The sequence below is a fragment of the Hyperoodon ampullatus genome (assembly GCF_949752795.1).
Source record: "Hyperoodon ampullatus genome assembly, chromosome: 1".
Lineage (NCBI taxonomy): Eukaryota > Metazoa > Chordata > Mammalia > Artiodactyla > Ziphiidae > Hyperoodon > Hyperoodon ampullatus.
Window position 1 is genome coordinate 174,326,406 of NC_136914.1, and position 14,037 is coordinate 174,340,442.

At 40.1% G+C, this 14,037-nt stretch overlaps 1 protein-coding gene across 1 annotated transcript in view; it reads right to left on the bottom strand.

Annotated features, from left to right (window-relative positions):
• Positions 1 to 450: 450 nt before the first annotated feature.
• The window catches only part of ADGRA3 (adhesion G protein-coupled receptor A3), a gene marked incomplete at its 5' end in the record, with an annotated part of 119,572 nt that continues 105,985 nt past the window's right edge, over positions 451 to 14,037 (bottom strand). Inside the window, 4 exons of the mRNA XM_079714184.1 lie at positions 451 to 1,951; positions 2,093 to 2,188; positions 5,313 to 5,458; positions 13,758 to 13,881. Coding sequence (XP_079570310.1) covers positions 709 to 1,951; positions 2,093 to 2,188; positions 5,313 to 5,458; positions 13,758 to 13,881 — 1,609 coding nt within the window. The 3' untranslated portion in view covers positions 451 to 708. The remainder of the gene's footprint in view (positions 1,952 to 2,092; positions 2,189 to 5,312; positions 5,459 to 13,757; positions 13,882 to 14,037) is intronic.

Genomic DNA, 14,037 nt, shown 5'->3' on the forward strand with positions numbered 1-14,037 from the left:
GAATAAGTAAACCCAAATATAAACCACTGAAAAGCCACAAAAATATCAAAAATAGTATTAATAAGATGGGCAAAAGTAATGCAATTTAGGAAAAGCTTTTTAGGCATCTCCATTTTCAAAAAAAATTCTGTGAGATTAAAAAAAAAACTTGTAGCATTTAAAAAACTGTATTTATAAAATACAGCAATCCAAAAGCTCTTAGATTTATATGCCATCAGTGGAGCTAATCATGTAAAAATCTGATAACTGATACATGTATAATTCTCATTAAACTATCCCAATGCACAAACTTCATTAAAATAGCACTAAATGCTCCTAAAATGTAAAAATATAAGATTGACACAATGACAAACACCTATTTATTGTATTACATACAAACCTGAAATGTTAAGTAGATATTACAGATCCCAAGAAAATTACATTTCAGATTCCCAAAATGTCCTACTGGTGCTTTGACAACTAAAGCAAGCACCAGAGGGTTTTTAGAGGTTTTTTTTTTTTTAAGAGGGTTTTTTTTTTTTTCAAAATTGATAAAAAAGCAACACGTGGGGGATATAAAATACATAAAATACAAAACTTAGAAGTTTATTAAAAATTCTTTTGAATCCCTAAGGGTGGCTGTAAACAGTCGGTTTTTACATGTTCATAGCTTAAAGGAATTTGAGTATCACAGTTTATATGGATTTCTGCCCAGGAAGCCCACCAATGCTACACAGTAGTTTCGTGTTTCCATAATCCAGTCCTCACATTGCCAGTGCTATCCATACCCAGCAAGGGTCCATCCTGCCCAGTGCTTTTGATTGGTCCGTTCTGAATGGCCAAGTTGAGGCCATAAGACTTCTGCTGACTTTCAAGTTCAACTACAGTTGGCTTCCTTAAGGCATCTTTTTTACTACTAGTTGAAACAGGCTTTTCAAAATTCCTGCTGCTTTTGGGAAGTGTGCTACAAGCATCACTGCTATCTTGTTGAGGCGGGTTGTACTGTCTCTCTCTGTAGGCTAAGTAAGCCCTTCGACTCCGAGAGTGTCCTTCATTACTGCCCGGCCGGCTTTTCGACAGGCCATTCTGCACGCTGCCTTCCACGCTCGTGGGGACGTCATAGGCATATTCTCTTAGGACTGTGAGTCTGCTGGCCCGGTGCCCTTTACTTCTGTTTTTATGATGGCGGCTTGGGTGTACGTTTGTTCGAAATGGAACTTCTAAAGGCGCCACATGCATTTTAATATCATTGTCCATCGAATGCTCTGTCAGACTATTGTCAAGCTGAGGTGTGGCGTTCAAAGGTAGAGAGTTGGTATGGCACTGAGCTGCAGCAGCCTGCAAGTTTGTTAATTTGCAGCCCTGGGAGGAGTTTTTGAAGCTCGATGCACTCTTGTTTGTGCATGAAGATTCTGTGCTGCTGTTGGTGCACTTGGGGGCCTCCCCGCTCGGCCCACTGGAGCTGGGGGGCTGCACGTTGACCTGGACCGAGTACGCGCTCCGGCCCGGGCAGCAAGTCATGATCCACGCGAGCCGGACGTCCTCCCTGTTGACACAATGGTGAACCACGATGAATGCACTGAGGCTCAAACACGTGGCTCCAAAAAAGAAGCTAAAAACCAAGTCTAAAGGGTAATACAAAGAAACAGCCAAGGCCCCAAACATCCACAAAGCGACATATAAGAGCAAGGTAAGGCTGGCTCCCAAAAGTTGAGCATGGAAAGTATGCTCATTTTCCAGGGCTGATGTCGAAATGAGGGAGAGAGACAGGGAATCCTGATGATTTACTTCGCCATTTTCATTGGCTGCCAGCCTCTGCTGCTCCTCACTGGGTTCCTTCAGCTCGTATTTGCGCTCAGGGTGTCTTTTCAACTGAATAAATATGCTTAGAAAGTACATACAGTTTACAAAAGTGATGAAGCTGGCAGGCCCGTAGAAGGCTCCCAAGGAGGGTTCCCATGCCATCCAGCAGCTAGGAAAGAAAATGGTGAACCAGCTCAGATGCTACATATGTCAACAAACCGTTTAAGAAACTGCAGTAAACTTTAGTGCTTAGGAAACAGTTAGAAGAGAAGCAATCGACTCAGGTACGCAGAGAACACGAAATACTCACTAGGGCGCATTTGGCCGACTACCGTAATTCTTGATGTTTGCTGCCGCTGTTATGCCACAAACGATAACGGGTATACCGCCACCGATCAGGTAAAACCTAGAAAGGGCAGTGATGGAAATAACAGCACATCAATCCAATTTATTAAGGTAGATACATCACAGTATCTCAGTACTGCAGAAGTTATTCCTTAAAGATTCATTACTATTCCAATAATGCATTGAAGGTTAACATTTAAAGCCTGCCTTGTTAACTTTTTTAAAGTTTTTATTTATTTTGGATTTCTTTTTTTAAAAAAAGCGTAAGGTTTCTGAGTTAAGGAAAGCTGATCAGCTTCTGCCACCCTGTGGACAGGCAAAGTAACAGTAAGCTACTACAGGTAGGGCTTCAGTTTATACTTCTTTCTTTTGGGGGAATGGGGCTTCTTTTAGATTCAGCTGATGAAGCAGAAAGTTAGTCCACTACATAATGGACTTTAAGATCTTACTGCACCACAGGTCAGACTAAATATGTAATGACGTTATTTATTTATTAATGTCCAGCTAAACCTGCATATTCCAGGATGTTCTACTGCTGTGTATGGTTATCTTCAGTCAGCTGAGATCGGGACAAGGAAGATACCTGGATCCCAGCAACGTCCTGCAGCGCTCAGGCCCTTCCTGACCCCTTTCCCACAGACTAGCTGGTGCAGGCAGAAATGAGGGAGACAGAGTGGCTGGTCCGATGAAGAACAACTTTTTGCGGGGAGGTACAGCTTCTTTGAGTTCTCTGAAAAGAGAACAGGGAACGTCCTGCCCCGGCTAGCTACCCCTGGGTATAGCCAATCTTAATTCTGCATTTGCCAGGTCCAAAGACAGAGTCCAAATGCTAACTGGCTGGATAAAGGCAATATTCGTAACACACTTCCCATACATTTTTTCTTAGTCATGCTCACAGGTACTAAAACCCTTCAATATGATATCATTGCTGAAAAAGACAGCTAATTACCCTATAAAACTCTAACCCTGTCTTCTATTTCACAGATTAGAGGCAGGCCAACGTCCGTGACCCTGCCCTGCTTCCTGCTATACTAATTCATAGCTGCTTCTTACCTGAAAAGAAGGCATCAGTTCACCCAAATTTATCTCGGGCTCCACATTCCTCTCTGCCACTCCTTCCCCACCCCTGACTCTGGCACTGCCTGTTATCAAATAACCCTTATTTTGCAGCTTTAAATCTTCTTCTCCACTGCATATTTCTTCCAGCCTATAAGTCTACTCACGTTTTCCCTATCTTCTAAAACTTTCCTTCAACCACCACCTTCTTTCTTGCTCCCTTTGGTGACAAACCCCTGGAAACAATAGCACCATCAAGTGCCTCACCTTTGTCACCTTATTGTGAGATGAGGCCGCTTCCACCTACCATGCTACTGAAACCGCCCTCTCTGGGGCCAGCAGACTCAAGGCAAGCCCCACATCCACCCTCCAGGTAGCCGCGATGCTGGGGTTTCTTTTAAACTCAGGGACATGGGGGAAGGAGAGCATCCTAAAGGGTGAGCCTGCAGCGTCTAAAGCAAAGGGGGTACCTGCAGGCCACTAGGGACTGCACAGGCTTTGCAGCCCAAGCTGCCTTTTTGTTTTTCATCACCTAACAGAAAGGAAACCTAACAGAAAGTTGCATGAGCATAGGTAGGATTCCTATCTCTTAGCTAAACGCCATCCTTCAGTTCCTTTAATACCAATGACAGGGGTGTCAAATCACATCCTGCGATCTGACCGTGGCCCAGCACTCCTGCTGCCCTTTCCCACCCATGGAACCACTCTCTCCCGAATCTTCAATGTTCTCCTTCAATTCTTCCCTTTATCTGCTATGGCCCATTGATACGGCCCAGGGATCATTCTTAACTAACTTTTCTCTAGGAGAGGTTGCTCGTTATCACTGCTTCAATGAATACACGTGAAAACATCTCCTGTCCTGTCCAGAGTACACGTAGCTCGATTTCTCTGCTGAGCACCAGACTCCCAAACTGTAAACTTTCCACGACAGAGTGCTGGTGAGCCCACCTCCCCTGTGCTTACCCTCCCGGAGTCCCCACATCTGCTTTTCCCCTATGATTTTCTCAGTTGATGGATGCACCATCTGCAGAGGGACCTTAGCGAACTGGAGTAAACACTCTGCAGCCACCTTCGAATCCTGGCACACACCCTCAAATCCAGCTGGCCATCAATCCTGGAGAAACTGCCTCAAGTGTCTGAACACGTATCCTCTCTAATCTCCATGCCACTGTTCTAGCTGCAGTCCTCACGGGGACCCCCGAATGACCTCAGTGGAATTATTTATATATGTCCCCTACCCTCCAGCATTCCAATGTATAGCCCACATTTTAACCTGCGCCCCCCGCCCAAGGTCTGAAACTCAGTTTTCACTCTGAATCCTACTACTGTACACTGTACACCCTAGGTTCCTGCCACAGCCAAACTGCACTTCTCACATTTGCTCAGCTCGCCACGGGATCCTGTGTCTGGAGTGCAACCTCCATCCTCTGTGCTGGTGGTCAAGCAACTCCTAATAGCCTACCATCCCCCGCAGAATTAATGGCTCCTTTGTTGATACCTTCAAATAACACATCTCCACTCCAGCTCTTACACAGCTGCAGTGGGTTCTTCTTTCAGACTGTCTCCTCAGACTGTAAACCCCTCAAGGGCAGGAGGTTTTCCTTCAGTCCCTGGCCCAGAGCAAGGTACACATCCAGCATTAAACACACTCAGAGACACTGATCGACTGACTTCTACTCATCCAGCACAAGAATCCATTGACAACTGATTCAGATTATAATGGTAGGAACATCATGACCCCAAAACTGTTTTGTCTTTTGTAGAGAATAACCACATGGATATGTACTTGACTAGGTTAAAATCTATCACATGACCTCAAGGAAATAAAAACAGCTAATATTTTCACAGAGCTTCTCTGTGGCCAGTACCGTCTTAAGTGCTTTACAAAGTAAGTCACTTATTCCTCACAACAACTCCGTGAAGGAGAATCATTCCCACTTTGTATGAGATAGAAAGGCATACAGAGGATACATAACTTCACAAAGCACTCCCAGTTGCAAGGCTGCTTACAAGTCCATTTTTTTTACTTTCCAAAATTCACTGAGCAATTTTTTGTTATGACCATGCTTCATTAAATTTAAGATGTAATGGACCTTTAACATAAAACAGTACACAAAGATATTAGATACCTGAGCATTGGTCTTGGTGGAGGTGGCAGCTCATCAGGATCCTGGCATCTTTTAGCTTTTCTAGTGACTTGTTTGTAGATATTTCGAGCTGTCACTCCCACCCAGAGGACTGTAGCAAGGGTGGAATAATGAAGAATTATTCCAACCTAGAAAGAAGATTGAAGAATACATGAACTAAAACAAACAAAATTCCCCTTTATAATTATAAAGTATAGTAGCTGCCAGTAAGCTTTATCAAAAAGATTGGTAAGTTACTTCTGAAAATCTGACTAAAAAACAGTATGAAGGTGTATTCTAATGATCAATTCCTTCGCCTGCTGATGAAACAAAGAAAGCACTCTAACAGACATATAATAGAGGATCAAATCAACAGCTGGACCTAGGAGGCCCACAGACTACAACTTATACCCAAGATGATTCTAAATATATCACGGAATTCACTCCTGGACAACAATAAGCCAAAGGCATGTTACTCGTAGATGCTATGTTATAAATTAGAGTTGAGTTCCTAAAGCCCATTTTAAGGAGGAATATAGAAGTCAAGGGTAACTAGAGGGTGAAAGTCACAGCACACAGAGTCAGAGACCTGAGTAGTTCTAATTCAGAGCTTTTATATATCAAAATGGTAAGCGAGCAATATAACAGATTGATTATTTTAAGTGAGTGAGCTCTGAAATCAACAAGTTTGCCTGGTTTTAAAGCAAGAATCCACCCCTTGTGACACCTTAGCAAGCTTGCATAACATCTCAAGCATTGTTTTCCTCATTTGTAAACTGAGAATAGTATAAAACTACCATGAGGCTTTGAAAAAGACAGTCTATATAAAGCATTTAGCACATCGCCTGGTCCCTGATAAGCAATTAAAAATACGGCAATATTTTTATTATTACTTATTAAGAGTATGGTTTTAAGAAAATAATGTCAACCTTTCCGAAATTAATGTTCCTCATTTTTTTTTTTTTTTTTTTTTTTTTTTTTCGGTACGCGGGCCTCTCACTGTTGTGGCCTCTCCCGTTGTGGAGCACAGGCTACAGATGTGCAGGCTCAGTGGCCATGGCTCATGGGCCCAGCTGCTTCATGGCATGTGGGATCCACCCGGACCAGGGCACAAACCCGTGTCCCCTGCATCAGCAGGCGGACTCTCAACCACTGCGCCACCAGGGAAGCCCAATGTTCCTCATTTGAACAGTGGAAGGATTATCAATAACCATCTCTAGGGGTTTTTGTAGGGACTGACTGGGCACAAGACCTGAGACATAACAAGTGCTTGATAAATGATGGATAACTGAAATATACGTAAATGATGACACCAAGTTTCTTCCCAGAGGGGTGATGGGGGGCATGTTTATCATGTAACCTGTGTTTGAAGCAACACCAGTTAAAGATAAAATTCTAGATAAAGATATGTATGGGGGGCCTCCCTGGTGGCGCAGTGGTTGAGAGTCCGCCTGCCGATGCAGGGGATACGGGTTCGTGCCCCGGTCCGGGAAGATCCCATATGCCACGGAGCGGCTGGGCCCGTGAGCCATGGCCGCTGAGCCTGCGCATCCGGAGCCTGTGCTCCGCAACGGGAGAGGCCACAACAGTGAGAGGCCCGCGTACCGCAAAAAACAAAACAAAAAAAAAAACAAAAAACAACAACAAAAAAAAAGATATGTATGGGGATAAGAGAGGTTTAAAATCTGTTTTAAGAAAAATAAATACATGAGTCATTGGAGCAGAAAGGACATAGTTCAGCTTTCTTATCTAACTACTTACTATCTTTTTGATTCTTTCTTCTTATACAATGATTACAGGTAAAATCCTATTAATGAAAAGCTCCAAGGGGAAAAAGAAAATTGTTTTTAAAGGATGGCTCTCCAATTTCAAGAAAATCAAGTTGATTTACATTATCAAACCTAGGTCAGTAACAGAAGCATTTAGACTGCTGCCTAAGGCTCATTTTAATGAGAACCAATCTGCAGTTAAACGTGGTGACATAAAAGCTCAGGTATTATTTTGCAGGGCAAAATACTAGGGTGGTCACTGTCCAGGGCAGCCACTGTCCTCTTGATGACTGGAAGGGCTAGGAGGGTGGATCCAGCCTGGCCAAACCAGAGCGGTCAGAGTACCTTCTTATTAAGAAGAAAAGTGGCTCCTTGGTTCTCGTTAGTTTTACTGACTGCACTATAAAAGCAAAATTTACAGATATCAGTGGAACAAATAGCATAAAATAACCCTTTGAGCTACCTGGAGTCACACGAAATATTGTAAATAACTTGGATTTGGTGCATAGAAACCAAACATTCAAAACAAATCACTGATATTGACTCAAAATGGTATACTCTACTGTTGCTAGTTTTCTCTGACACAGAGGTCAAAAGAATGAGACAGGGCTGTAAATAAGTTTAAAAACAGAAGTTAAAAATACTTTCAACATAGGAGGTGCAAGATGGAGAATTTTCTTGTTTTAGATCTAAGAGGTAAAACTCAACCTTTAGATTTTGAAGTGTTTCTTATGGCATTTCAAAATACGCAGAGAAGTTTTCACACCTGAAAGATACTGAAGTCTTCTAGTTAAACAATTATTACCAATAGTGGAATTTCAGGAGTCTGATGTCACCTGCTAACAGTCACATAAGCAAATCACCAAACATTCCACAAGAACCAGAATAAAGTGGTAGGCACTGAGAACTAGCAGCGAGGGTATTCCTATCTTTTGAAAGGAGAGAGGTGCTTCCTATTTTATTCTCCATCAGACACTTGGGCTATACTTCAAATATAACCTCACTGTCACAATTTCTTCCAAATAAACAAGAAATACATGTGGGAAATTTGTAAACAGTTTGGAAATAAATAATCTAATTCATTAGGGCATGTAAACAATTCATTAAATGCAACAGATTAGAACTTAAGAAAGTCACCTTACCTCAGGGACATCAATATCCAAAGTTGCAAAATGGATACAAAATACTTATCCTAAAGAGTCGCACTTTATATACACGTTACCTAACTATAAACTGCTCACGTACCAGAGACCAGACATTGTTACAATTGGATTTTTAACCACCAATAAAACTACAATAGTACAGCATGCACAGCAAGTGTGCAAAAAATGATCTTTAATACTCAGTCAGATATGAATATATATAAAAATTAAGAGCTTCCACTTTAGAATGCCTGCTATGTATCCCAAAATGTATACGACAATTTTGTACATGCTTCTATTTTATCCTCTTAGCGTCTCCATTCATTTAGTGTTACAGACGAGACTGAGGCTGAAAGAAGTTAAATCATCCACCAGAGGTCACATGGTCAGTGGCAGGGCTGCAACTCATAGTAGACCCCTCTGCTCTGCGGGTCCTCTCTAAATAGGCAAGCACAGTTATTGGGGTGGGGTGGGGTGGGGGACAGGACACACAGAGTCAAAGAGACTGTCATTTGAATCAGGTCTCTGCCACCCAAAGGCCCTAGTGACTTGGGGCAAGTTCTTCCAATTCTCTAAGACTCAATTTCTGTACTAATAAAATCTGTGAGTAAGAAATACTTCCTAGGGTTAATATGAAATTTAAGATGACAAACTTGCAGTAGTTGGCAAGTAGAAAGCTCTAAATATCCACGGGTTGAATCTTTCCCAGTGCATCTCACATGCCACTGCAGTGGTCCTCTGGATAAAAGACATCAGAGAACACCTGAGAAGGTCAGCTGGCACGATATTTAATAGATTAAATCATGAAGTTGTAGAGCAGCAAGGTAACTTAAATAAGATCCAGCCAAATCCTTTCACTGCACAGCTAAGGAAACCAAGGACCGGAAAATTAACGCTCAAGCAGTTATTCGGCAGCACAGCACGACCCAGAACCCAGATCCTTTCTCATCTTGAGTCAACAGCCCCTTCTACTCTATCACTCAGCTTCTCCGTTCCCCTTTGGCTCCTCTTGCGAAAAGAGTTCAAGGCTATAGAATGTGCCCACGGCACCACCCAGAATGGATGACAAAAGAACCAGAGTGGGAAGTACCTGGCTGGTGGGGCATTTAATAACCTCAACCAATCACTTCGGGGAGGAACCTGTATTAGAACCTGTCCACACTGTTCATAAAATATGTGAGCTCTAAAAGGGAGAAAAGCCAAATCTACACTGATCATGTGCACGTACAAAAACTGCCTGTGAAAGGTGGACACTTTAGGGTTCAGTTTTAGAGATGGAAGAAGAGCCCAAGAAACATGAAGCCCCTACTAAGGTTAAGTAACTAGTCATACGGGCTGTTCTGGCAGACACAGCTGGCTACAAACTGAATTAAGTATTAGAATAACAAAGTGAAGTAAGTCATGTCTGGGTCAGAAATAACAAGAATGATGTTATGTCTTTCATAGAGGAAGGAAAGAAGATCGTTAAAAAGAAAAAAAGAACAGAAGAAAACAACATATAAAACCTGTCCATTCCCCACCCTAGCTTTTCTGGGTAAATCCTTAACTAACAGACATTTGTTATTGAGACTCTAATAACTTAGTATAATTCCTGTCCTTTTCATTCTAGAAATGGTATAAAATACCATTCAGGATGATGAAAGGCAGTCATCTTTACTATGGCCTCTTTCTGTTCTTTTCCTTAGTGAAATAAATTTGTCTATTCAAAGAAATCAATGAATATTTTTTAGATAGAATTGAGACTATTACTATCATTGTGTGCTGAATACACTCCTAATTGTTCATGCTCAAAACAGCTCCAGGTGGAATGATTTCTACTATTAGCAAACAGAGGCCTTTTTTGTTCATTTATCTAATATCTGCTGAGCACCTACTATGCGTCAGGTCTTACACTGATTCTTGGATAAACACTGGTGAATCAAATCAATATAATTCCTGCTCCTGTAGAGCTCTGAGTCCAGAGACAACATATAGGTAAACGACAGTCAATCACAAGGTTTTGTAGGCACCATGGAATTTTAATAAGCACCAGAGGATAATGAGGGGAGGGGGGTGGAGGGACTGCATCTCTGAAACAGTGACAGTAAACTGAGACCTACAAAGTAAGTGGGAGTGGGCCAGGGAAAGAAGGGGAGAAAGACCGAGAAAAGAGAAGCACTGTGTTTTGTACATGTATTAAGTTGATCCGAGATCCGTTACCTAACTTCTCATAGGCTCCCTAACAAATTTGTTTTCAGATGTATAGTAATGGCCTGAAACAGGGAAATATTCTGCACTGCTAAGAGGAAATTATATCAATAACAATAGTAGTAATAGCTAGCGTCTAACTGAGCATTTACTGTATGCCAGGCACTCCTGAGTCACTGAATCCTCTCAATTCTTATGTGTGCGCGCACACACACACTTTCAATTGGATCTCATGAATACAATACTGTATTAATCATCAGCCTTAGGTTAATGACCATCCTAATGATTGGGCCAAGCACAAAAGCCCGGCCTGCCTTTATTTAGTTATTTAATTAGCTATTGCTAATAACAGGTGTCCAAGAATCTTTCAATAATACAAAAAGTAAGATCTTGATAAAAACCTGTATCAAACCATATGGTCCCCTTCACCCAAGGTAATCATCACCCTGTATCCTGTGTTTATCATCCCTTTGCTTTCCTTTTTTATACAGTTTTGTTGCACTTATATATTTTCATTAAAAGTGTGCTGTTTCATTTTAGTTACCTTTGTTAAAAAAAAAGATATCAGGGTGAATGTCACTTACGGGACTTAATTTTTCACTTATATTCCTGAGATTGACTCACATTGCTATGCCTTGTTGTAATTCATTAATTTTGACTCTTGTGTAATATCACCGTTTATTCATTCACCCTCTCAGTGATCGGCACTAGGGTTGCTTCCAGGTTTCTGCTACTGTGTAGAGTGCTGCTATGAATATTCACAGGCACACGCCTGTTCCACGTGTGTCAGCTCACTCTGAGCCCAGGAGTGGGACTGTGGGACCACGGTGTGTGAATGCTTACCTTTAGAAGGCAAAGCCTCCCAGAGTCATCCGCTTACATTCCCACCATGTATAAATAAAACATGTGGATCCACATGTTCTTCAATACTTGACACTGTCAGGCTTAATTTTTCTGACAGAAAATACATAGTATGGTAGCTATCTGAATTTGCATCTCCATGACCACCAATGCCATGGAACATCTCTTCAGGCATACCCTGGCCCTGTGTTTACTCTGCTGTCTGTCACTCTCGCCATTTTTCCTACGGGGCTGTGTGTGGCATTCTCACTGATTACAGTTTTTAACATATATATATTTTTTATTCTAATACTCTGTCAGTGGTTATGTATTGGGAATAGCTTCTTCTAATTTGAAACTTGTCTTTTCACTTTCCTTAGGAATCTTAATTTTTCAAAAAGATCTTATTTTAAATTTAGTTCAATGTATGTCCTTTCTAGTCATATTTAAGAAATCCCTCCTTATCCCAAGGATTATGCTATTTTCTAATATAAATGTTCACTCTTTGGTTTGGACTTACATAAGTTTTTAATCTACCCAAAGTTGACTTTTTAAAAATGGCTTGAAGTATAGATCCATTTTAATCTTTTTCCAAATGGATTTCCCCAGCTCCCTTAACAGTACAGTGGTCTGTCTTTACCCAACTGATGAGGCAAGTAACCTCTGTCTTATACCAAAGCTCTGCGTGGGTCCGCTTCCAAGCTTGCTCTCCTGTGTTGGTCAATTTATCCATCCCTACACCAAACGCTACAGTTTTAACTAAAACGGCCTCAAAAGTTTGGATCATTAGAAGTCTTCCTACTCTACTATTTTTCAGAAGTGTCCTAGCTATCTTTGGTTCTTCTTTATTTTCATATAAATTCAAAGACCATTTTATTGAGTTTCATGAAAAATTCTCTTCTTATCTATAGGTTAATTTAGGAGGAACTGCCACCTTTCTGATTTTAACTCTTCCTATTCTTGGACCTAGTGTATCTTTCCATTTATTTAGGTCTTCTTTAATATATAATAAGTTTTTACCTGCAAATCTTGAACATTTTTAATTATTTCTAAGTACTTGATATTTTTTGATACTATGTAAATGATACCTTCTCATTGTTTTCCCATAGTTGCATTTCTGCATACTAGCAGCAAACTTTTGTATATTAAACTACACTTTAAAAAAACTACATTCACTTTTGCTAAACTTTCCTATTTTTTTCAAATAATTTACCTGGAAATTACTTTAACTTTTTAAATATAAATAATCACATCATCTGACAACAACTCGATTATTATTACCAATTTACAGGTGAGAAAACTGAGACACAAAAATGTTACATATTGAAATCGGGATCTAGAAAAGATAATTGTATTCCTATGTTCACTGCAGTGTTACTCACAACATCCAAGAGTTAGAAACAATCTAAATGTCTATCGATAGATAAAGAAAATGTGATGTATACATACAACGGAATATTTACTCAGCCATAAAGAAGAAGGAAATCCTGTCACATACTACAACATGGATGAACCTTCAGGACATTATGCTAAATGAAATAAGGCAGTCACAGAAGGAAAAATACTGCATCATTCCACTTATATGAGGTATTTACATAGTCAAGCTCACAGAGACAGGAAGTAAAACGGTGGCTGCCAGGAGCTGAGGGGAGAGGGAAATTGAAGGTTGCTGATCCGTGGGTATAAATTCAGTCATGCAAGATGAAAAAGTTCTAAAGATCTGCTGTACAGCATTGTCCTTAGAGTTAGTAACTGTACTACACACTTAAAAATTTGTCAAGAGGGTAGATCTCATTATGTGCTTTTCTGCAATTAAAAAAAGTTAAATAAATTGCCCATAGAAACACTGGAAACAGTAGAGCTGAGATCCAAATCTACGTAGTCTGAACTCCATACTCTGTGACACTGCTTGCTATCATGTACATAGAAAACAGTATGCAAATAAATAAAATTTTACATATTTCCTATTCACATATTAAATAGTTTTGATTTTTTATACTTACACTGCAAAAATACTGTTTACTAAGGCTACATATGTAATAATTTATTTGAAATAAGAGTTGACTATATTTTTAAATTCTTTATATGTACCACATGTAAAAAGTTTCTCATTTTTACATCTTACAGTTAAAAATTTTTCTAATTCCTACTATTTTCATAAACAGATAAAATAATCTTTAAAATCCTACTGTCGGAAAATGTCACTTCTCTTTCAATCATAGTCAGGATTTTATAAATTTTTTAAATTAAATGTTTGGCATTATGACAGGCATGACAAGTAGCACAAAATTCCCCCAGATAAAAAGACAAGTCCCATAAGTCATATATTCAGTTGTGAAATGATAATTCAGAATTTGAAGTATACTGGTAAACTGTTTAAGTGGCATACAGCTTGACTTTAATTAGCTAAAGAAAAAAGCTTTAAAGAAACAATTTTCCTTTTATAGTTAATGAAACATGAAATTTCTAATAGCAATTTTTTTTCATTTCAGTTTTTTACTGTGACTTACTGCTTGGCAGACGCTGGCATTTCTAGTTTGAGTTACTCCTCCCACAAAGATCACACATGTCAGAAAAATATGAAAGCATAAGTTCACAAGCATGTGCCAGCCTTTGAGACTGATTCTAATCAAACTGTTAAAAGAAAAGGGAAAAAATAAGACCCAGGTTAGTATACTTGAAGCTGGACATCTTCAAGTTAACATTTCCAACTCATAAAAGGCCAGATGTAAATGTTTAAACATTTTATTAAAACATACTATCAGACGCGCACACACACACACACACAGA